The sequence below is a fragment of the Ischnura elegans genome, chromosome 3 (genome assembly GCF_921293095.1).
Source record: "Ischnura elegans chromosome 3, ioIscEleg1.1, whole genome shotgun sequence".
NCBI classification, from domain to species: Eukaryota; Metazoa; Arthropoda; class Insecta; order Odonata; family Coenagrionidae; genus Ischnura; species Ischnura elegans.
In genome coordinates, this window is record NC_060248.1 from 72,610,028 (window position 1) to 72,634,219 (window position 24,192).

Below are 24,192 nucleotides of genomic sequence, written 5' to 3' on the forward strand. Positions count from 1 at the left end.
TGTCACAGGTACTACTCAGTTTACTGAGTTCATATGCAGGAATGGGATATTAGACAGCAGTAATCAACCCCAGCTTCTCAACCAAATACCCTTCACAAGGCTACAATCTACTCAGAAGGAATCTTTGCAAGGGTTAATGGAGCCCTGAGAAGTTTACTTTGGCTGAGATATCACTAATGCACTCACTCAAAACACTCCATGGGCTTAACTTTGGAAGAAAATGCTCAGACTACAGCAATTCTAAAGATACTCAGATGGGATACATGAACTTATTTCCAAATCAAAATACCTATTTACTTCTTAACCCTTATGCTACTGTGAACGTACCTAGCATGTTTGCACGACAGGTTGCTGTAAACGTACCTTTACACCCTCCCTGCCATGGGTTCAGTGCTTTCACCGCATGTGACGGATAGGTTTCTGAAGGGTGGGCCACAGCGAAAGGATTAACACAAAGGGTTAGATCTTCACATCAACAAAATGTTGAGTGACCTGCACTTGCCATTCCTCATGATCACCAGTCTGTCTGAATTTCAGCATTAACAAAATGTTACTATTATTTCCATGACAAGCCCATCACTTATCTACAGCAACACTAGGGATACACACTCATTGGTTTAAGACCCAATTTAATTTAGTCCCAATACACAATCGTCACTGAAATCCCACAAGTCCAGGAATCCCCAAAATAAAGGTTCACTTTTGACATTTATATCGCCGAAACTTAATATTGATATGTTCAGATACATATCAGACTAATTTTTTTCCAAGACAAAATCAGGTGGGTATAACAATGAATCCTTAAAATCATTAAATGGATAGCATATCAACTGTCATCAAGTTCGTAACTGGTCTAGTACCTGCAACAATCCAAATCAAGCTATCAATAAATCTAAAAAATATTTAGAGGTAGAATCAATAGCTTATCACCAGTGGAAGGCTATAGAATATTACAGAAAGAAGAGAGTACAAGGGGTCAACAAAATGCCCTACATGATGATACTATACATATGATATGCATAATTAACATTGCTGGCCTCAGCAGTCCTCGCCTGCCTAACCAAAGGTCGTGGGTTCGAGTCACGCCTGGGACTCTTATCCTGGACATGGATGTTTGTGAACATTTGATTGTTAAATGTTATCAAAAACCCTGATGTAAAGGCCGAATAGTGCTGTTTTCGGAGGTTTGGAAATAAATAAATAACATGTACAAGTTAATGTGTGAATGCAAGAACAATGTTGGTGGACCAAATCAGGACATGAACGAATGCACGAACCAAATTAGCAAAGGTTCCATTTTAGTTCGAGAATTTTTGCAAGTTGAGTGGTCACATGGATTGAATTTAAAACAGACAAAACAAAAGACATGTGGATAAGACCAAAGGGATAGGTAAAAAGTGCATAAAATTTAACTAAAGCATTCTAATGGCTACTCCAACTTATTTGGACATTCACTATACTATTGTGACTAACTCAAATTTTGTGAAATCAGCTCTAATGAAATTTCACATACATACTCCACAACAAATAATGATCCAGGAACAATAAATGAGAGCTCTAATAGAAATATTGGAGACCATATAGTGCCCTTGTGGAAAGGACCAACCACACCACAATGTAATTTAATACACCTACTATAAATGTGAAGGATTAGATAGAATAAAATGAATGAATAATTTAAGTAATTGGACCATGTGGTTGCACAAAACGAGAAGCAGTAAAGTTTGTGCCACAAAAGGAAGTTCTTCTGTGGAAAGGAAAGACAGAGGAGCAGGGCCGGATTTACCCAAAGTTACGCTATAGGCACTTCTCCATTAAGTGTCCCTCCTTACTTGAGCCCTCCCTCCCCGATTTTTATTATAAGGAATAGCAACTCGCATGAGGTAAGGCTCTTGATGCAGACCATGACCACCCTCACTGTTAGTCACCTACTATGACAAGCACCGTAGTTGCAAGAATTCCTTTCCCCATTGGTGTCCTCTTTCATCATGGTTAGTCCATGAATTTTCACCAACTTCATGTATACCACATTAAATAATAGTTCCTTCATACTAATCATCAAAGGGATCCATGATTATATGTCACATTTAGCCAATTCCTGGAGTATGTGTTACAAATTGGTACCAGTGATGACAGCTCATACAGTTTACCATTGTGTAGCTATTGCATTTGAATCCTGGTGGTGTTTTCAGACCCAAGGGAGCAGGCAAGGGGGGCAAGTGAGTCAATGATTTCATGTTCATGGACCAGCATTTCAGCAGCAATCTCATTAGGCTTGATCTCAACAATGGTTAATACACCTGATTGGGGCTCTGCAAATTTAAATGCAGACCACATGAGCTTTTGGCTTGGGAGGCTTACGCTGCCCAAGCAGGCTTCTCAAATGCTCAAGCTTAATCAGTAGGCAGGGTCATTAGGGGGAGTGAACTTTTAGATGCTTTGGCAAAACCGCACCGTGGGAAAAGACTGAAGATTTGGTACTTGGATGTGGAACTGAATGCATGGTAGATGCAGTTCCAAACTAGTGGTATTCACCAATACCCTCCACAATTCAGAGATAGAGGTTGGGCCTCTTAATGGACCTATACTCATATAACACCTATAATTATACAATTACCCAGTCTCTTATAACAGCATGTAAAAGTTTAAAGACCTGTTTACATGATACATTATCCCATTTGAGGTAATATGAGCATGAATGAACGACTACGTGGACTGGAATATGTACCAATGCGCAAACCAAATTAGAGAAGGTTCTTCTTTCTGTTCATGCATCTAAGTTGGGTGATTACAGAAATGTATTTATGCATTCATACATTTACTCATAATTGTAAAAGTGATGTGCAACCAGGCCTAAATAGAGGATTAGCTGGCTTGGGATGGTGTGATACAATTGGAATATTTATCAAGGCCTTTAAGGAAGCATGTACATACAATAATATTTTTATTTCAGCACCAGTTTCAATTCATAGCCCAGTGCCAAAGCATAAAGTAAAACAAATACGTGAGTTAATTGAAATTGGATCCACGACCTCAAGATACTATTCCTAGCATAATTCTTTCATGCTCAACCTTACATTCTCTGAAAACTACAAAACTCAACGGGACGAAAAAGTTCAAAGACAAAAACTGCTCACATAATAGTATTCAATGCAAAGTTAAGAAAAAGAATCGCAACAGAATTTGCTAACGTACTCCTCTATCACCACGACAGCAATATAACGATATAATAAATACTACTATTACTCATGGGAAACATTTTTGTATATGTCAACAAAGAAAAAATATTTGACACCAAGGAATGTTAAAAGCGCCAATTAAAAGGCTTCATACTGTCTTTCACACAAGCAGCCACTCATATAGTATCGAAGAATTAGCGATTTTTTTCGAACCTGCTTCAGATACAATTTGCGCAATGCAACAGATGCACCTGCGCGACCCCATTTCTCGAACCGCATGCATATCATAATTGGCACGTTGATCTCACGACCATTTTGTTCAAAGTGGTGGATGTAATTGAAGTGACAAAGCAATCGGGTAAAGGCACAGTAACAATTATACCATAAATGCTTACATTAACACTCCGTCACACTTATTTCTGACCGAGAGCAACTAAACAGATAAAAGACGGAACATAGGGGATAAAAAATAATACCAAAAGAGCCAGCACTGGCACGCTGTCAGGGATTGCTCAGCTTTCCACGTGCGATGTAAAAAACAAACTGCAATACTACACTATCTTCATCGACGAATGTAAATTATAAAGAAATATGCTTAACACAAGATCACTTTCACATATTCATTCATTAATAATTTACATAATGTATCAGAAAGGGTGGTGTCAAATTATAGATCAACAGATCATGATGAAGAATAATCCTCCCGGGAAATAAATACTTAGAAGATTTATACTGCGTCACTGAGACTACCGCTTCATGTCCTCGTTTACGAGTCAGGAGAAACTGCTGATTCCCACGTTCCCATTGCAGGCCGAAGAATTATTTATTGGCATAAGCAAATAAAACCCTTTAAACACATAAAGCTCAAAACAATTAGCAATTATCTCAAGTTTAATTCGTACTTAGTACTACTATGCCCCCTATACATTGCGATACAAACCACGAATCAATTGATACACAAGAATTATCTGCGAATGGAAGGAATGGAAGTATGAGGGCGTTGGTTATGCTGTTGTTTAGCTCGGTGCGTTCAGTGAGTCTTGGGGGGGTTCGGGAGCGGGTCCAGTCAGCCTCTCCAACTTTGGGCTTGTTTTAATGCAAATGTAAGTAAATATTTTGAAATAATTCCTCGTAAACTGTCGCCTGGTATGCCTCTTATCTTAAGAGCCATATTTGTTTGTCTTTATGCTCAGGTAACGGCGTAGTTCTTAATAATGAATATCGAGTTGACAAAGGCCAGTTGCAACAACATGGCTGCCCGAACCGGGCATCGAACCCGTAGCCAATATTTATTGTGCGTCTTATGAAATGTTCCATGTTTTGCTGAGATATGATTATTTGATCTACTTATGCGTGTTACTTGGGCGGTAATAATGGTCAATAATTCCGTTTCGTTCGGATCATTCTAATGTTCGTAGAGTTTTTCTCGGACTAGATGACTTCAGTCTAGCAAACGGTTTTCATTGCTAAGTTTCATGTATTTGGTTTATGTTTGGTAAAATATTTTCTCTCTGTCTTTCAGTGTTGGCTGCTGCATGTATCTCGAAGATTTTGTGGTGCTTAATAACAGTCATGTTTTAGCAGTCGGAAGACTCACATATCCAAGAATGTCTCAGGGAGAATCAATAATTCATATTGTAAAGTTTATTTACTAGTCCTATTTACAGGCAGTCAGCTTGCATATACTGAACGTGAAATTTAAAAAAATCATATTAGTTTAAGGTTGGAAGGCTTTTTCAATTTGTTTTGAATTCGGAAAGTAAAGTTCTCGCAGTTATTTTTTAATAGCTACTCGGGTGATATATATCTATCTATATGCAAACCTTAAATTCGAGTTAAACATTAATGAAATGAGAGGTTCAATTGATTATAGAGAGGCGTCAGAGGTTTATAAGTAAGCAATGTTCTGGTATGAGTTGACGAGTGAATGGAAGTTCTGTCCAATGCTGCCACGATGATGATTAGTACCTCTGCCTGCAATATTTTGCAAATGAATGCTATTTTTTTCTTTACTCCTTCGCAAAGAAAAGGCAAATTAAAAGTATAAGCAAATGATAAAATCAGTAGATATGTGGGGTTGAATTGTGAGTGCAACATCACGTATTTTTAATGCAGAAAATATTCACGGGTTAAGATATAGCTTTAGGCAGTTAGTCTGCTGTTAATGATATGAGTGGACTTATGAGACTCATTTGTAAATAATGCCTAGGTGGGTTGAGTGTATTAGTCGATTTGGTCTATAATGAATGAAGATCTTGAAGATGGTGGAACTTCTGGAAGGCCCAGGAGGTATTCTAGCGTACCAATTGCTTTGCTGCCAGAGAATCGAACTTATGGGCGGAAGACCCTTGGTGTTAAGATGAAAACAGGAGAGGGAGATGTAGGTAGTGATCGTGGAGGCAATGATGAGGAAAGTGGAAGTCAAGGCGAAAGCGATAGCGGAGACAGTAGCCCAAGAAGAGTTCGGCATTCCAAAATTTTGAGACACAAGCCATCAGGTGCTCACGTGAAAAGAAAGATTCAGCATGAGAAGAAAAAAGAAATTGCTCCTTCAGGCCTTGAGTGTAGTGTTTGCCTTGGATCAGGAAGGGATCCATCGGGTAGGCCCTGCAGCTGTAGCATTCCTTCCACATCATTTCCTCCTCTCAGTTCTATCATCGGTTTGCAACAGGTGGCCATTCAGTTAATGCAACAGCAGCAGCAACAACAACAACATCAGCAGGAGCAACAGCCATCATCATCGAAAAAGCGTTATACTACCTCACCATCCATTAATCAAACACGCCCCCATGCATGTCCAATATGTGGCCAATGGTTCTTAATGAGAGAAAAGTTGGTACTCCATGAGGTAATGAATCATGGGATGCACCATTGCCGCCACTGTTCAGCTGTTTTCCCTTCCGCTGATGAGGAAGAGGAACACCGTAAAGCCAATCACTTACCTCCTGTTTGTGAAACATGTAAAAGACCTTTCCAGAATGCAGTGGCCTTAGCAAGACATCTCTCAGCCGCACATGATGTTTGTACTTGTCTGTTATGTGGTGTTTTAGTCAGACCTCGGGCTTCATATGCTCTTCATGTGCGTCGCAAACACTTCTGTGTTAGGGAAGACTATGATGATGAAACAGTTGGTGAATGGGGATCTCCTGAAGTTCCGGCTGAAATTGAGGGTGAAATAGAGGAAACTGCGATTTTACCTAATTTAATCGAAGATGCAGATGGTGCATGGTCATTCATGTGTCGGCTTTGTGGTAAAGAGCGCAGGAAAACAGACCTTTTTGGACACTTTTTCTCCTATCATCGCCTCTCACTGCCTTGTTTGGTCGACCTCCTGTGGCAGGAGCTTGGTAGGGTTGTGATAGCCGGTGCTCCTCCTGCCCGTAGTCCAGACAGAGGAGATGATGACGATGAAGAAGAAGACCCTGATGTTATGCCTCCTCCCATACAAACAACATCTAATGTTCGTCAAATAAAGGCAGCATCCACTACTGCTGCTCCATCCACCACTGAGGAAGCATATGAGGATGAGGAAGAGGAGGAAACATCATGCACTGTTTGTGGTTCTGCTTACCCAACAGAAGGTGATGTGACCACAACTCCAAAGCAGGCACACATGGTATTTTGTTTGAAAAAGCCATTCTGTCGATCTTGTGGTTACACCACTGACTCCGAGGAAGATCTTAATAAACATGCAGACTCAGTTTGCCCATTATCTACTGCCTTGTGGCCTGAACTTGGAGGTGTACCATGTCCTTTCTGTCGTGCTCCTGTTGCAGATGGTGCTAGTGGGTATGAAAAGCACATGATAACAGAGCACGGGTGGCAACGAACTGGCAATGCAGACCCTCCCATTGTCTGTGATGACCTTATCCGCCCTGGACCAATAGTTACTTGTGCCCTTTGTGGAGAGCAAAGTGGTGTGACCCTGGAGAAAGATATCCATTCACTGTTTGAACATCTGCAAAATCATAGTCTTACTTTAGGACCTGCTCTCTTTACATTGTCTGCTGTAGCTGCTGCTTTAGAACGAGCCGCTGATCCTGCTGCTAAGGATACAGGAATTGATGGGGAAGATCTAAGTATGGGGGAGAAGGGAGAAGAGGGAAATTATGATTCGAGTGATGAGGGAGGATCATCTATTGATTTTGAAGATATGGAAAGTTATGTTGGGGGTATGGACTTCTCAGGGATGGATGCTGGTGAAGATGATGACGATGATATTGTTCCCCCAAATGCTCTTGACACTGACTTAGGAGAGGCTGACATTGACCCGCATGATGTTGAGTTGTTGATAGGGGATGCTAGTAGTGGGGATGAAGATGATACGCTTGTACCTCCTGTGAAGGTAGAGAGAGTGGATGATGCTGTGGCAGGGATTCCTGCTGCTGAAAGTCAGTCATTAGAGCCTCTGGAATGTGAATTATGTCCACGGCAGTTTGACAGTGGAGATGAATACCGCCTCCATCTGCAGGCAGTCCATCGAATGACATTTGGAGGAGCGGAAGAATCAAAAGAAAAGGAAGAGCCCAAAGCCCTCCGATCTCCTCGAGCATGCCGCTTTTGTTCCCTTCAGCTTCAGAGCAGGTGGGAACGAAGTGGTCATGAAGTTGGGGTCCATCAAGAGGAGCGAGAGTCATTTTACAGATGCTATGCTTGTGATGACACCTTTTCAAGCAGGGTAGGTGGATCAAATATTTTCAGTGTGGAATTTTAAGGCATATTTTTTGTTGCTCTGTTTCGTGGTATAGTTGGGGAATTGCCAGTAAGTTAATTATCTATCAATTTTTCTAGGAGGAGGCCTGAATGTTTAAGGTTACCTTGGTGGAAGAATGCTTTACCTTAATTTCAGAGAAATTCACTTGCTCTTTGATTTTAATAGGTTTAGAAGTTTCCTCCAAAAAATAATTTGGTAGTTTTGTGGCTCTCAAGTTGAAAAAATGTATGGTGGGATATCCACTAGGTCAGGTTCTCTGTAACAGCCAGTATGTGGATGAATGAGTCTTGCATCAAGATTGAGAGGCCATTTTTGAAGACCTAATCTGATGTAAAGGCCAAGGAGAATATCTTAAAGTTCCCGCTGTCAAGCATTCAATTATCTTGAATTGCTCTTCCTTGATTTTATTATCTTGCTAACAAGGGATTTTTATTGGGTGTTATTTCTACAAGATTCATTGAATGGATTTTAAAATGTTCCTAAATTTGTTTTCATAGCTTAAATTTTAACTCCTGTAAATGATTTTCTCTCATCACAGGTTTGTGTGCGGCGACACTTGGAAGCAGCTCATCCAGATGAATTGCCATATGACAAAAGAATGGTCTTTAAGTGTCGGCGCTGTCTTGTGCTTTTCCCTCGATTAGGTGCCCTGAAAGATCATTCACGAGTTAAACACCCAGGGGCAATTGTGTATAATTGTCGCTTTTGCCCCTCTGTATTAAAAACAAGGAAAACCCTGAGACAACATGCCAAAGTAAGTCACTCATTTCTCACCCTTAACCGAAATAATATCTTTCCAAAACATCCTTTCCTCTTTATCAAGCTAGTTTCCCTCCTCATTTTTTCCTTCTTATTTCTTTCTCAAATTATATTTTGGCGGTTTCCCATTTACCGTATTTCTCTGAATATTCTTCCCTTTTATTCCCTTCTGAATATTGTCCCCCCCCCCCTCTAATTTTGAGGCTTGAGTTTCAGGAAAAAAAATTTAAAAATGGGTATGAATGTAGTCCCCCTTTACTTTTACCATGGGCATTTTTGAATATTCAGACAAATACGGTATCTGTTAACCTATCAGTAAAATAATATTGTGTGCCTGCTATCCCCCATGGCTCAGTCTCTTTACTAGGCACGACTTCCATATCCTGGCAACATACCGTACTATTTTAATTGCCTATGATGATCATCCGGATTTCACTGTGTTGTTTTATTCACAGGTTGTGCATTCTGAATCTCGTCGCCGAGAATGTTCTCTGTGTGGAAAAGTATTGTGGAGTAAGCGTGCGTATGGAATACATTATAGAATGAAGCATAGCAAGACAACTAAAGTAGGTTTCCGATGTCGTATATGTCAGAAGAGATTTGACTCCAAAGATGAAAGGTAGGATTATACATTTTTTAAATTATGTATCTTATTACAAAGGAATAATACATAGTTATATAACTATAGTTCTGTTGCGCAGTTGATGAAAGATCTAGTGTAAATTTGTTTTTATTGGGAAATATGATTTTTTCTGAAAAGGATTTTGTTTTCTTTCATTTAATCACAAATTTTTTTAGTAGGGTTAGGATTGGTATGGGATAGGGTTAGGCTACCTATGGTGTCAGTGACTTCTCTGAGAGTAACAGCTAAGAAATTGTTGGTGTAAAGAAGGGAAGAATTAAAGTCTTTGGAGTATTAAGTATAACCATGCAATCAATTGCTTGGCAAATGATATTTTTGGTTTGGTTTCATATCCTATTTTTTTCGTTTTTTTACTTTTCCTTACTATCCGTCCTACCCTTCTCTCTGTTACCTTCTGTTGCCTGTCAAGGGTAGATTTCTCTTTGCCCATGGTTAGTTGCTTTGGAATTTTTAAATTCATAACCTTTTGATGGTAAGGACCCCAGTAGCCAGTTGAGTCATGAGTTATTTGTTGCATTTGGACTTCTAAATCATTTTACGTACCTTATCCTTCTTAAAACTTATTTTTTTCACAATAGGAAACTCCATTACCAAATTGACCATGAGAATGAAAGCCCCTACCATTGTCCAGATTGTGGTAAGGGCTTTGCATCAAAATCAGGAATGTATGGTCATCGACAGCTTCACACGGGTACAGGAATATCTCGCTGTGAGCACTGTGGCAAAGAATTTACGGTAGGTGGAATGTTTTGTAGAATGCCTCATGTTGAGGGTTCATTTTAGTTCCCAGTGATACTCTTAGTAATGTAAGATTTATGCTCTACACACCAAAAGCTAAGCTTTGAAATCCCTTTATTTTTTACTAATGCTTTGAAATTCATCCAATGATATATTGTTGTGTGCCGAGAAAAGCTCACAGACTAGGGACATAGTTTAACTCAGGTGTTGCGATCTTCATACCTCAGAGGTGGTTGCAAAAAGAAATAGACACCAGTTGTTAAGTGAAGTCCACTTAATTTACAGACATAGGAAAGTACATATTTGTCTTACTCGTTGAAGAACATAGTGACTAGTCGATGAAATAAGGTGTGGCACGATCGGCAAGGTGGTGGTTAACAGAGATGAAGAGCAGCGCGCCGTTGGTCGGCAGAATAGCGAGACAGTGATGACAAAGTTACGGATGGCCAAAGAGACACCGACAGCAAGAGAGAGTGAGAGCCCGTTTCCGGCAGGACATGGGTATATATACCTTTGGTTGTCCTAAAAGCTTCTAGAACATTCTATAGCCCAACCGTTTTGTCAAGAAAGTGGAAAGGGGATTTACATCATATTCTCATGACCTCTACGTCTCAACCTTTTAGTGATTCATTACCCACGCTGAGAAAAGTGCACATAATGATATGACAGGGGGAATACCGACCTCATTAAAAACAGGAAAAAGGTGGTCGCCAGGTCGCAACTCTCAAGCGTCCCTTGACCATAGTTATATAATCATTAGAATCATGGGCATTAGTGTGTAGAAATGAAAAAATGTGATTTAGGCAAACAACAGGTGGCCTCTGCATAGAGCGTGAGAATGAACCTATCTTCCAAACTAAGCTAAGAATAAGAATGGAATTGGGAGAGTGTGGGAATTTTTTAAGAGTAGGGACCAACAGGTGGCTGGTGCATAGCAATATTATCCTATTTCATCCTCTGACTGAATTATTTTGGTGAATGGGCTTAAATCTGTTTTTTGATGGCTAGAGTTCCATATTAAAATATGAATGTGGAGAAAATTTCATGGCGGACTTTTTAAAATTTCTTGATTTTTTCTCTCCCAGTCCCGACCATGCATACAGGAAAACTATGCAATAGAATCTCCAAGTTGCTAACCTCCAGTTCACCGATTCATTTACTATCTAGCCATTCCCCTGGTGTGATTCAGTTTTATGAAGTCCTGTCATTCGGCCATTGACCGTGGAAATGCGGGAGCTTCCCAGTTGGACAGTAAAGAAGGGCTTGGCATTTTCAACCAGAGGGCTTGTGATCGCCTTCTCTCCTTGCCTTTATCAAACTGAAAAACAAGTTAGCTTCCTACTCTAATTCAATAGTCACTTCACATAGCCAAGCCTCAAAATTTTCCTGGGTATGATATCTCTACTTCAACTATCCTCAACTTTTGGATGGCCCTTCCTTTGAAGGAGCAAGGCTAGCATAATTATTCAAATTTCATGGTTCAACAGTTTCAGGGCCCTGCAAAATTGGGTCTCCTGTGTATTATCATCATTGATCAACAATCCTGACATTGGTTTGACGCAGCTGCCCACTTAATTCATTTGTCAGCTAATCTTTTCAAACCTCCTTGTTTCTTCTCTTTCACATCATTCTTCCTCCCATGTAAATAAAATTTTATCTTAAATTTGGAGTGTTTGACTCCCACTATTCATCTACATGCAGCAATCTCCTGATTAAACGGGCTAATGATGGGGAGAGGCAGCACGAATAATCGGAAAAAACAAATAAACCAAAATTTCACTTTAATTTCATGTAATTTTCACAATTTTCGTAAATCAAAAAATGTACCAATATTCACGCTCATTGTCAGTTATTTTAGATATCTTTCTTTTCCCAACCGCAATCTTTTTAGTGGCGATAACATGATTGCACTCTTATTCCTACTGCTCCACATAATACCTGGTTTCCGAAAACCATGCATCCTTAATCCATGGTGAGACGTCAGGAACTACATGGTCACCGTCTAAACTCATACACGAATAATCTGCAACACGGATAAACCACAGCCAGATGATCAGGAGCCGGCTGTACTACCCCGCAAGCTGCCCAAAAAGGCATGTGGCATCTACATTTATCTACATCTATATAATACCCCGTAAGCCGCCTAAAAGGTGTGTGGCAGGGGTGTTAGGAAACCAGCCGTTTACAGCTAAAAAAAAAAATGAAGTACAGTGCAACCTCGATATAACGACACCCCACGGTGCACTAATAAACACTCGCTATAGCGAATTGTTGCTTTACCGGAGGTGGAGCAAATAATAGCCAATATACCTGTTGCGAACAGATATACAGGAACAGGAGTGGTGCGGCGACAGATAAACATCTATCCGATAAACGTAAACATAAATACAGACGAAAGGCGATGTTTTTTTGCATCACTAAATTTCCTTACTCAAATAACGACTAACTATTCAAACAATTTATAAGCGCCGCACTGAATAAAAATCATGCAGAGCATTGTTTCGTCAATCATTATATTTATCGAACGACAGTTTACCAAGTAAATTTGAGACTGAGCACTCCATTAACTTCATTTCTAACAGATCGCTAGCAATTACAGAGGTTAAGGAGTCTTGATGAAAGTCTTCCGGCGGTGAAATCCTCGCTATGGCGAGAGCCAACACCGAAAGGGTCTCGTAAAAACGAATTTTTTAACACGCTTATTATAGGGTCAATTGACGGTGCATCGGCTATCTCTCGTAATAGCGGGGGTGTCGCTATAGCCCGTACTCGCTTTAACGAGGTTCCACTGTACTTTAAAGAGGTTGGTACTAGCGTTTATTAAAGTCCTTTATGGTTCGGGGGAAAAACGAATTCCCATATCTATCCGTTCGGCAAAACATCTCTCTTAATTTATCGCTTCTATCGGACCTGGAAATATAGTGTGGCTCTAATATTATGTTCTCTGTGTCGCTCTTAAAGATCCATTCTCAATTGTTCAAGCAATCTAAGCCTAGCGCGCAGCCTTCCGAGTCTCCAATGGCTCCCAGCCTAATTCGCTTAACATCTGGGTAACGCTGTCTGTACGCCCCGTGGCGGGGGGAGGAGGGGGGGTGTTAGGACATGAGCCATTTACATATAAAAAGCAAATGCTCAAACAAAGCTACGACTAACATTTATTTAAGTCCTTTATGTTGTGGGGGAAAAACAAATTCCCATATCCATCCATTCTGCAAAATATTCTCTTAATTCATCGCTTCTGTGGGACCTGGAAATTTCCCTTCAAGGAAATGTAGAGTTGGTTGGAAATTTTTATTTCCAAAAAATTCTTAAATAAGAGTTTCTACTGCTTATATTTTTGGCAAGGTTTGTGTATAAAATGATAAGTGGTGATGTGAAGTTGAGTATTCTTATGATCAATTTCTTGATTTTATTACTTTTTTCAGAGGAAAGACAGTTACAATGAGCATCTTTTAATACACAATGGACCTCGCCACAAGTGCCCTCATTGCCCAAAGGAGTTCGTACAACGCTCAAACCTTGTACGACACATCAGAATTCATACAGGTTGGTAAAAGTTATTTTTTTTCGTAAAAGGGTTTGTGGTAATATGATTGAGCAGTCACGCAGGGGTATGGAGACGAAAGTAAAGAGTAAAGCAGAGAAGCAGTTAAAATTTGTTCCTAACACAGATCAGTCCTTAAGAACTAATAGTCTAAATTAATGGGCCATCAATATCACACCCTGATTGGCTTTCGGGAACCATTCACATCGCTTCTGTGTAAATTGATGGTGCATTTTTGTGGTAAAAGAGCCCTTGTTAGGATAAAGTTAACTTTAAATTGGTACATGATAACTCATGCCTCGTTAAACTCTAGCCTTGTCAATCATAGATGGCAGTACCCTTGCAGATGAGTACTTGTAAGGGACAAACTGATATGTATTTGAAATGGATCGGTAGTTTCTGAGAGATTTTTTTGTTGTAATGATAACGAAAGAGAAAGAAAGAGATGGACTTCCTATTTATAATTGAAAGGCTGAAAATTGCATCACTGGAATTTTGTTTCTGTGTTATCTATGGTTATGGTCCACCCCTTTTTGCCTGATTGCTCTGGAAGAAAAGTAATGGGGTGGTCTTATGTTCACCCAATTGTTTAGATTGTATATTTAGGCTTTATTGTTAATCACTGTCTGTGTTCATTTTATTTTTATAGGAGAGAAGCCATACAAGTGTACACATTGTGACAAACGATTTTCTGACAAGGGCGCCTGCAATTCTCACATACGTGTTCATACTCGTGAGGAGACTTGTAGCTGTCCCTATTGTGGACAAACCTTCTCCAAGAAACAGGTATTGTGAATCATGCTGTTCTGTTCCTGCTTATTTTATTATTGTGCATGTTATCCAAGTTCACTATCGGAATTCTTTGGGAATGATAATATTCCTAAGTCTATGAGTCTTGAGGAGGCCAAAATTATTTACCACTTTATTTTTGATTTTTGTGGTAAAATGTGGAAGTTAATTTATAATAGTTCAATTGGCTACATTTTCAAGGCAAAACATAATTACAGGCAAGATATTGGTACTAACCAAAGCATTACATTTAAAACTACACAAATAAAATGGGACAGTTTAAAAAAATTTCTAGATCCTTTGTGTATACGAATTCATACCAGCTGATTCTCTTTTTCTTACCTTGAAGGAAAGTCTAGAAGCCAAGTGTTTGATTTTAAAAGAGTAAAGAAGGGAATGATAGGAAATACCTATGTCTATTAAGTATAAATAAGTACATAGTAAGTTGTACAATCTTGTCAAATATAAGTTGAAATTCAGTTTGTGGTATATTTAGTGTGGGTGAACCTTCAGTAAAAGGTATAAATGTAACTAATTACTATTATTCAATATATTTTTTTCAGATTTTCTTAGAATGTCATATTTATTTTTGAATAAATAACATTGCATGAATACAAACAGGATCTTAATAATGAGCATGGATACAAATAGGTCAAATGCTAAAATGAGAGAGTGATCCTATATTTATGGTCTGATTGTCTCATGATGTTTCCTTAATTTTTCAGAAATTAAAGTATCACATAAGGAAGCATACGGGAGAAGGCTTAATAAACTGTGAAATCTGTGGAAAGGTAAGTTGATTGAGGCAAATTTGATTTCCCATACTTTCAAACCTGAAATATCTTAATTTTATAAATTGGAGAATCAAAGTCCAAAAAGTGAGGAAGTCAATGAAGAATGTGGTCTTTGATTTAATTTATGCAATCAGTGGAGTTTATTTATAAAATTGCACTTTGCTGCCCTAAGTTTATTTTTTGAACATTGAAATGGAAATATATTTTTTGACTAGTAAAAGAAAAATTATTTGAATTTTACTGTACTGAAAATGATTATTATTAAAGTAGATGAAAATTATGTGTATTTAAATCTCTTATTTTTTTACACTCCAATTCATGTTTTCCCTCTGGGTGAACCTGTGCAATGTGATGCTACCTTACTGGAAATCTGCAGTCGTTCACCAACAGCTTTGCTCTGAAAGAGCATAGAGTCATCCACAACCGCCAGACCCAGATACTATGTCCTCAGTGTGGAAAAGGTTTCAACAGTGAGAAGTACCTCCAGCGCCACATCACCATTGTCCACGAGCCGTCCAACGCATTTCCCTGTCCCCTGTGAGTTCTTGCCATGCCTTTTATCCCCCCTTTTTCCCAGCCATGCCCAAGTCATATTTTTCCATTTTGTCTCCTTTTTCTCATCCCAACCTTACTCTTACAAGTCCACCGACTTCCCACCGTCAGTGCTGTTCGGCTGGAAGATGGGATGCATATTCCCTGAACTTTATTGAGCCCCAAGTGTAAATCAAGACTGTTGTTTAAAGTTTGGTCAACGTGGACACTTATTACAAGTTGACCACATGCACATTGATTTTCGAGGGGTTCATGTGATGTTGGTCTTTGCCACATTTCTCAAATTTATAAATCTGTGTTTCTAGTTGTAGCTCAATATTTACATTGAGACGACCCCTTTCTCTCATTCAAAGATTCTGTAGTACAAAAAGTGGCTTGGATCAATGACCCATGAGCTCCTTTGATCTATTAATGAAGTAAATTTACTAATGGGAATGAAACCCTAAGGAAAATGAAACCCTTGGACGCTAAATGATGATAAATATTACTGCATTATATCATCTCCTCTATTAAGCTGTGTGTTTCTTAAGGGGTTCAAGCCCATTTTTATAGTGCTTTGAAAACTTTCCTCTCTTTTAACCTCAATCATTCAAGCCTCTTTTTGATAAATCATGGGGAAACTCACGAATGGCATTTTTTGTTGCAAAGCAATGCAACTTATTTCTTTTGTGAGTGCATAACTGATTCACAGTTGGTTTTGTCATGAAAGTACTGTGAATACTGTCTTTCTTTTAGCTTAAAGTTCAGTATTGCTAGTAAAATTTCATTAAAATGTTTGTTGATTTAATCTGGAACTCATTTGTGAGGGATTGGAAAGCATTGTAACTACCGTTGTACATTCCTGGGGCCAAAACCGAGCCTTGCCTCTGCCATAAATGCATGTGGAAGTAGCCTGGGCATTTTTGCATGTTAAAAGCCATGTTTGCATGTAAGTTCTCTTCATGATTCTCATTGGCAAAGCTTTCCAATCTCACATCCACAGTAAATGAATGTGTCAACATCACATTTCAGGCACATATAATTAGAAATCATATTCCTTGTATAGCTATTCTCTGTAACTTTGTCCTGTCTTCCGTTAAATGGTCATTTGTAAGTCAGTATAATATTTCATTGGAAATAATGTTAATGATTCCAAGTACTGAGTTACATATGGCTTTGACACATTTTCTCTCTCTTCTTCTTTTCTGTCGAAGTGTTATGTTATTTTTTCTCTTTGATTAGGCTGTAATTACTATATTTAACTTGTTATGCATTGTGAATTGTGCTTGACTAAGGGCTTCTGATTTGTTGTGTGGTGTAAGTATAAGTTAAAATATTTTATTGCCACAGAGTTTTTGTTTTTGAACTAATTATATTTTGTTTTGGTAAATTTTAAATGATGAAGTCAAAGATTTTTTTTCACTTTTTTAAATTAAGATTTTATTATGTTGAGTATATACATATTTTTATTTATGATATTTCTTTTTCTGACAATTGATTAGCTGAGTCATTTAAATTTAATTAAGTGTGCACTCATTTGAAAGCTTCTCTTTGCCTTTGTACCTAGAAATTATCATCTTAGTTTGAGGTATTCACCCCCTTTTTATGTGTGATTCATAAGTTTTTTCTTACGTTACTTGGAATTATTTCTTTGTTGTCAATAGATAATTCGGATGATTGGGTTTTGTGGTTGATGAATGGCTTATGTTTGAATATACACATTTTACAATTTAATGGCTGAAGAGTAATGTGAACTATGAGCTGGTTTTTATTGTAAAATTGTTTCTTCCTACTTTCTATCCTTGAAAAAATCTTTCAAGTAATTAGGAAACTTAAGAATCACCTGTGTAAATACTTTTTGGAAAAATAGTTTGTTTACTTGTACATTTAAATCAATCTAATGTAATTTCTCATGTCTAAAATTTTTCCATTTGATCTAGTCTTTTCCCCCATGTGTGGTTAGACAAACTATCATAATGCTAGCCTTTATTGCTACCTGAATAAAGACTATTAAACAGACTTTATATCTCTCTCTTCAAAAATCTTAACCCTCCTGGCATTCCTTGTTCTTCATTTCTTGCATTGTTGGGGTTATTGTTGGTTCGTGATATATATTGGTTAGTCTGTCATTATAACCATCCTCACTTGATCTCTTAATTTTTTTGAATTTTCGTTGATGGACAGTATGATTTACATAACACGTGAATATTAACTAATGAATTATTTTAGTTTTAGGCTTAATCTCCTACCTATGCCATTGCAAAAATTTATTAAACTCATTTATTGTTCTACTACTGGTCTAGTGGTCAACAATTTTTTATGGGCCTTTAGGAACTTAATCTCAATGATGATTTTTTGCATTGTTATTATAATTACAAAGCCTATTGAATTTGTCTTGAAAATTTTAAATTAATTTCTCAACCTTCATTATCTGTTCATTTAAGCAACAATTTTTTAACCAGTCCAACTTTATGGGTGTCGTGTGGGTGTGTGTGTTGTAGGTGCGAGAAGGTGTTCTCTCAACAATCCAGATTGCGCGCACACCTCATGACCCACACAGGGCTCAAGCACATGCGCTGTTTGCTGTGTGACAAGGCTTACTCCGTGCGCAAGTCTCTGAGGCGGCACCTGCTAGAGAAGCACCACATCTCACCAGAGCACCCTCACTACAAGCGCTGCTTCCATGCCATGTCCCCGGAGGAGGCAGGGCTACCTCTGCTGGCTGCTGCGAGGGCACTGGCTTTGGGAGCGGCAGCAGCTGCAGCCCATGCTGCAACTGTTGGGGGAGTCGATGTGCCCGGCAGTGATGCAGTACCGAGGGGTGAGGCGGAGGACGACGATGATGATGATGATGACGACGATGATGAAGAGGATGACGAGAGTGATGGTAGCCCAGATGGGGAGGGTTCGGCTGATCCACCTCAGCCATGGCCTGTTGATATGACTTGGGCCGGTGGGAGGGAGGCTGAAGAAGGGGCGAGGAGAGGCAGGAGGGGAAGGGGAAGGAGTGCCAGTCGCAGAGGAGAGGGAACGACCAGAGGTAGGCCAAGGCGATCACCGGGTAGGCCTAGGGGCTCGAGAGCGAGCACGGTCAGCAGGGCTTCTGTGGCTTCAAGTGCTCCAAGGAGAAGAGGAAGCACTACGGGTAAGAAGAGACGGGTGGAGGCAATTGCTGAAAGTTTGATGCAGAACACAAAGGGAATCTTATTGGGAACGGGTGAAGAAAGTAGGGATACAGGCACATCAGGTGGAACTGGTGAGGGTGGTGATGGGCCTATTGGTGTGGCTGTGGCGGGTGTGAGTGGGGCTGGACCTTCAGGTAATCCCGGGTTGTTGAGCATAAAGCAAGAGGCCTCAGAAGGAGAAGATGGCAATGTGGTTGGAAATAATGGGGTGGAGGAAGATGAGAGGAGAAAGTCTCAGGTGAGTGACATGGGTGCACATTGGTTGGCTGGGGAATAAAATGTATATTCCAGTCAGCTAGGACCAAAAGACTTAATTTATTGCACTGTTATTGGGATTTTTTAATGACTAAATACCTCTTCTGCGTGCAAAGCAGACATTTTATAGGTAAAAATGTATTTACAATGATTTTATCGGAAGGTCTCTTCACTACAGAGTTTATATTTTACAGTTGACCAATTACTTTATATGTTTCACAATTTCTAATGATTGTTCTTTACTGGTTGTGAGGCTTGTCCTCTTTTTTCACTGTCAATAAGAATATTTATTTCAAATTAATTGATCTTTGTGACAAGTGAAATGTGATTGTAAACATTTATCATGAAGGGTATTCATGATTGACCATTTTCTATGTGACAGATTTTCATGCCAAAATGCAGACTTCTACTGTAGTTATCAGGATTTTGCTCCAGTCTTATGGTTTCAACTCTTAATGCGGGTATTACTATGGTGTCAAATGTGAGGAACTGATTTGTCTTTATTGAGTGGTGGAATGAATGTGTATGAATGGATGTGTGTTTTGATGTTTGAAAGGAAGTTCCAATATACATTATTATTCAAGTCACAAATTTTCCATAGCTAAGTCTGGTGGTCATATGTACTTCTTGGTCAGTCTAGCCCATAGTTATTTGGGTGTACAACTTGGGAGAGGTTTTCTTGTTCCATACGTCCGACAAATAGCTTTATTTTTTTCTACATTATACAGTGCTTACATATTATTTACTTATTATAATTAACACAAATCAAAACATTCAGGGCAGTTATTATTAGCCAATACCTCCCAATAAGGATTGCTGCTACACGCACCAGTTGTTGATAGTTTAATGGATATAGGTGACCATATTTTTATTTTGTTATCAATTCAAACTATACATTCATATTTACTTTTTAATTAACAGTAGCTATTGAAACTCAAGAGCTAACTTTTGTGTACCGCAAGCATGTTATATGTATTTTGATTTATGTATGCTTAATTTTGTTGAACATATTTAAGGGATCATATTATTAGCCCTTCCCTGTTGGCTGTAATGAAGCTGATATGTAAGCAATTTCATTTGTATGCGGTGTAATTATTTAATTAGATGAAAACTTGGTTAGTTCAGTACAAATTATTGTTTCTGGGAATCATTCTTGTGAATGGATAAAACTTATTTGTTCTGGCAAAACAGCTAGTTTTAAAGTATAAGCTGCAGTAATATGCTCTTTTCACATTGTCCTCCATAGACTAGTGTCATGATAAGAGTGCTGTGTATAGAAGTTCATAGAACAATTTTATTTTGAGTGAACTGCAGTTTCTTGGCATATCTACCATTTGATAAATTTTAACTATTAAAGAACGAAAGATTTAGGTGAATTACTCTACCAAATCATCCTTATGCTTTCACAATTTCCAAAGAAATTTTAACTATTTACATGCTTTTGTTGTTAACACTTACTGAAACCTTCTTATATGTCACTATATGATGTTTGTTGATTCATTTAGCTACCTCCTGATAAACACATGTTTTTCAATAACTGCTTGATAAAGCAGCAGTTAAATGCCTGGCTGTCCGTTGCTTTCTATTAAAAATGATTGAAAGACTCAGTGGAAACTATTTCTCTTACCGAGTCGTTTTTGAGACTCATGTTGGAATGTTACAGAGAATGTGATGATAAATACATAGAAATTTATACTACCTATTCTTTGTGGATTTAGTAGTAGCTACTGAGTGGTATCTATATTTGGGCAATATTTGTTAATATTTATTTTTGGTGTGCATGCAAGATTTTATAGTAATTTGTGATTCTTCTAACCTGGACAGTTTGACTTTGATATTGAATCATCTTTCTGGGAAATTCCTAATTAATTCGATGAGATAAAAATTAATTCCATTTGTACTGTAAAGAAAGCACGTGATGTCTTTTATACCTCTTACAATTTATAAATATATATATATATAAATGTGGGCATGACTGACTTTCTAACGATATCCGGTATTCTCAGAGTTATTTTTTGTAATCATACTAGGATTTTTTTAAACAGGCGATGTAGAAATATAGTTTCTACCTCATTAAGCTGCAATAGAGAATTTCCATTTGTCTATCTCATTAGTCATCTCTATTTCTACTCATGAGTTTTTGCAGCTCCATTCCAATGGGCTGATGCGCGATAGATTTTTTAGGAACTGACTTCATGCTCCTGTCGAACTCATTCCTTCAGTTCTAACTCTTCTTCCTATAGTTTACTCCTGCCTTACTGAGCCATTTTTATGTTTGAAATATCCATGCCAAGTAGCTTTGATTCTTGACTGTGTCAATTGCTCCTATCTTGGGTAATGCGATAGATGGAGCCTATTTTGTAGCAGTAAATTTGTAAGGTTTCCATGGGATGGGATCATAATATAATTATTTATATATTAATCTCTTATTGTTAAATTTAGTTAAGCATATTTTATGCTAAATTGCAATTTTTGAATGGTTGATAAATTGGTCATTCAATGTCTCCCTTCATTGAATTGATTGGGTTTGGTATGTTTTGCTTTGATCTTCAGGTTTGGTATGCTTCTTATCTCTTTGCACTAATGGCCAATCATCTTGCTTGATGATAATTATGAAATGTAAATGAATGGCTCAACTTGATTTGTTCGAAGGTGCCTCAGGCTCTGCTGGGCATTAGTGCTAGATAGACAGTTAAACTTCATTATTGTGGATTCTTATTTGGGAATTTATTTTACTATCAGTTAGCCAAGTTTTTATGTATTACTGAATTTTACACATGTTGTGCCAATTCCCAGTATAGAATGAATGTTTTAGAATTTGGCATCTGTAAAATTCATCTGATGTATTCTCAAAAGAAATGGGTTGCACAGTAGAGTGCCAATAAATGTTGTAATGAGGGGAAGTAATCCTAAGGCATGATTGAATGAGATGGAAAGACATTAATCATCATTTTCACAATGATGTTGATTTGTTTCATACCAGGTGTTCACCATGTTGTCTGCACCTTTATCAGAGAAATAGTTGTTGCCTGAAGGTATCATTTAAAAGTTAATGATTTTTCATTTTATCTGATTCAAACATCATGCATTTTTACAAATTTTAATGATGACTATCAATTACAAACATTTAATGTACTCCATCAAATATCTAAATCTCATAATTGCTATGTCTCTTTATTTATAAACTTTATAATTTTTTTGTCTTGCTATGAGAAGCACAAGTATATTTTTTTCTGAACTGTAAACCTCCACTCCAAGCTTAAGCTAGTGAGTCTCCCTTTGGTTTTGATGTGAAAGGTCGATTCATAGGTGTTCGCAGAGTTCCCTAATCCTTGATGTAAATGAATGAAATCACGCCAGTCCAAATCTCAAACTTATGATAAAACAAGCAGTGCTGGAGACTCGCCATTAAGAAATATTTTTCTGTTAATAGATTGTCTGCAGTGTTGTGTAAATTGTATTGTGCAGAAAAAAAGTATTGTGGCCACAATGTAATAATTTTGTAGACTTGAAGTTGGCCTCTGTCTGCTAAAGGGAATGTAAACAGTAATGGTTGTGTAAGTTCAAGGATTGTTTTGGAAGATTAGGGGAGGCAGTGAAGTACCTTATAAAGAATTATATGGGTCATTAGAATCACCTGGTAATCGAATTCTCGATTATGGCACTCTGCTGTAATTGGAAAATTTATGTTTGTTCAGGTTTGATCAAGTTTTTTATACTTTCATTTTGAAATTTTTACTGCTAAAAGTTTTCATGTTTGCAAGTCAAAGTATCACAATTTTTGAGTCTATCATTTCCCTTTGAGCGCATTAATTCCACGAGTAAATAGTGTCAGTAATCCTGACCAAAATAGTAATTCAGGTTATGGGAATTGTGTTAGTGAAAGTGTTAAGTTTTAATCCTTTAGTTTTGTGCAAAGTGTTTATTCCTTTGCATTGATTTTTATATTTGCATTTTGGTGTGTTTATAATGGGATAAGGCATTTTAGATATTGTTTCACGCAGTCCAAAAATTCCATTTGTTGAAACAAAATTTTTAATTTGGCACAATATGATGTAAATGAAGCTAGTTATTTATAACAACTGGTTACAATTGTTGGTTCTATCTCTTTACATTTACGGGTTTGTGCATATGCACTATTAAAATTTATGATTTATGGTTTTAAAATTGTTTTCAAAATATGTTATCCAAAGAAATCCTTAATAATGAAGATTAACTGCACCTATGTTATATTTGTTTAATGCTACCAGTTTTGAAAAGAAACTGGGTTTGAGTGCATTTTATAGCTGTTTCTACCTCACTTTGTCAGAAGTAATAATAGTACTAGGAAATCATGATGATTTTAATGTTAGAAAGGCAAGTATAAGAGAACTGCCAAAGACATACTTTGTTAAGCTTCTCTTGATGAGCTTATATGAATGCATATATTGTGGAAGACATTTACTGAAACTCATGGTACAAAATGTTTGAAAACATTTATTTAATTCATAAATGACAATGATTTTCTAAGGAGTAGTGACAGTCATTGGTGTAATATATATATATTTACATGTACGTTATTTTCCATTACTTTCTTACTTTATATTCAAATATATTTGTCTATTAAACAAAATATATAAATACTAAACATCAGTACCTCTACTTATTGTATTTCTTTGTTGTAAATGTGTTGGTGAGAATGGCATATTCAGGATAAAAATGAAAACCATATCTTTTTGAACTCTTGACATATTGTCTTATAAGTCATAAACAAATATTTACAAATAAATATATGTACAGCCAAATTACTGCATTTAAAAATTATTTAAAAAACTTGAGAAGTAGGAGCAGTTTGTTCTTATAGTACTTGCCAATTAAGAGAGGGTAAGTTCATTAGTAAGGACATTCATTACCAAGGCATGCTATTTCCCATATGGTAATGACCTCAAGTTGCAGCTGATGACCCGTAATGTTGGGAGTAAAGCTATTAACTCATTCATGTGAATGCCAGAACTTGAACTTAAGTAGAGAACATTTTGCTGGCCTTTTCATTTCTTTTTTGCAGTGGGACTTCTGCACATG

At 37.7% G+C, this 24,192-nt stretch overlaps 1 protein-coding gene across 2 annotated transcripts; it reads left to right on the forward strand.

Annotated features, from left to right (window-relative positions):
• The first annotated feature begins 3,474 nt into the window (after positions 1-3,474).
• On the forward strand, positions 3,475-23,913 carry LOC124155998. Of its 2 annotated transcripts, none has more exons than XM_046530273.1 (10): positions 3,475-4,282; positions 4,702-7,857; positions 8,432-8,647; positions 9,108-9,271; positions 9,874-10,030; positions 13,459-13,579; positions 14,227-14,363; positions 15,092-15,157; positions 15,537-15,697; positions 18,193-23,913. In XM_046530273.1, the coding sequence occupies exons 2-10, from the start codon at positions 5,422-5,424 to the stop codon at positions 19,151-19,153; spliced, it is 4,419 nt and encodes a 1,472-aa protein (XP_046386229.1). In that variant the 5' UTR covers positions 3,475-4,282; positions 4,702-5,421; the 3' UTR covers positions 19,154-23,913. The 2 variants fall into 2 exon arrangements, with proteins under 2 accessions (XP_046386229.1, XP_046386230.1); XM_046530274.1 differs by lacking the exon at positions 3,475-4,282 and adding an exon at positions 4,440-4,589.
• The last annotated feature ends 279 nt before the right edge of the window (positions 23,914-24,192 follow it).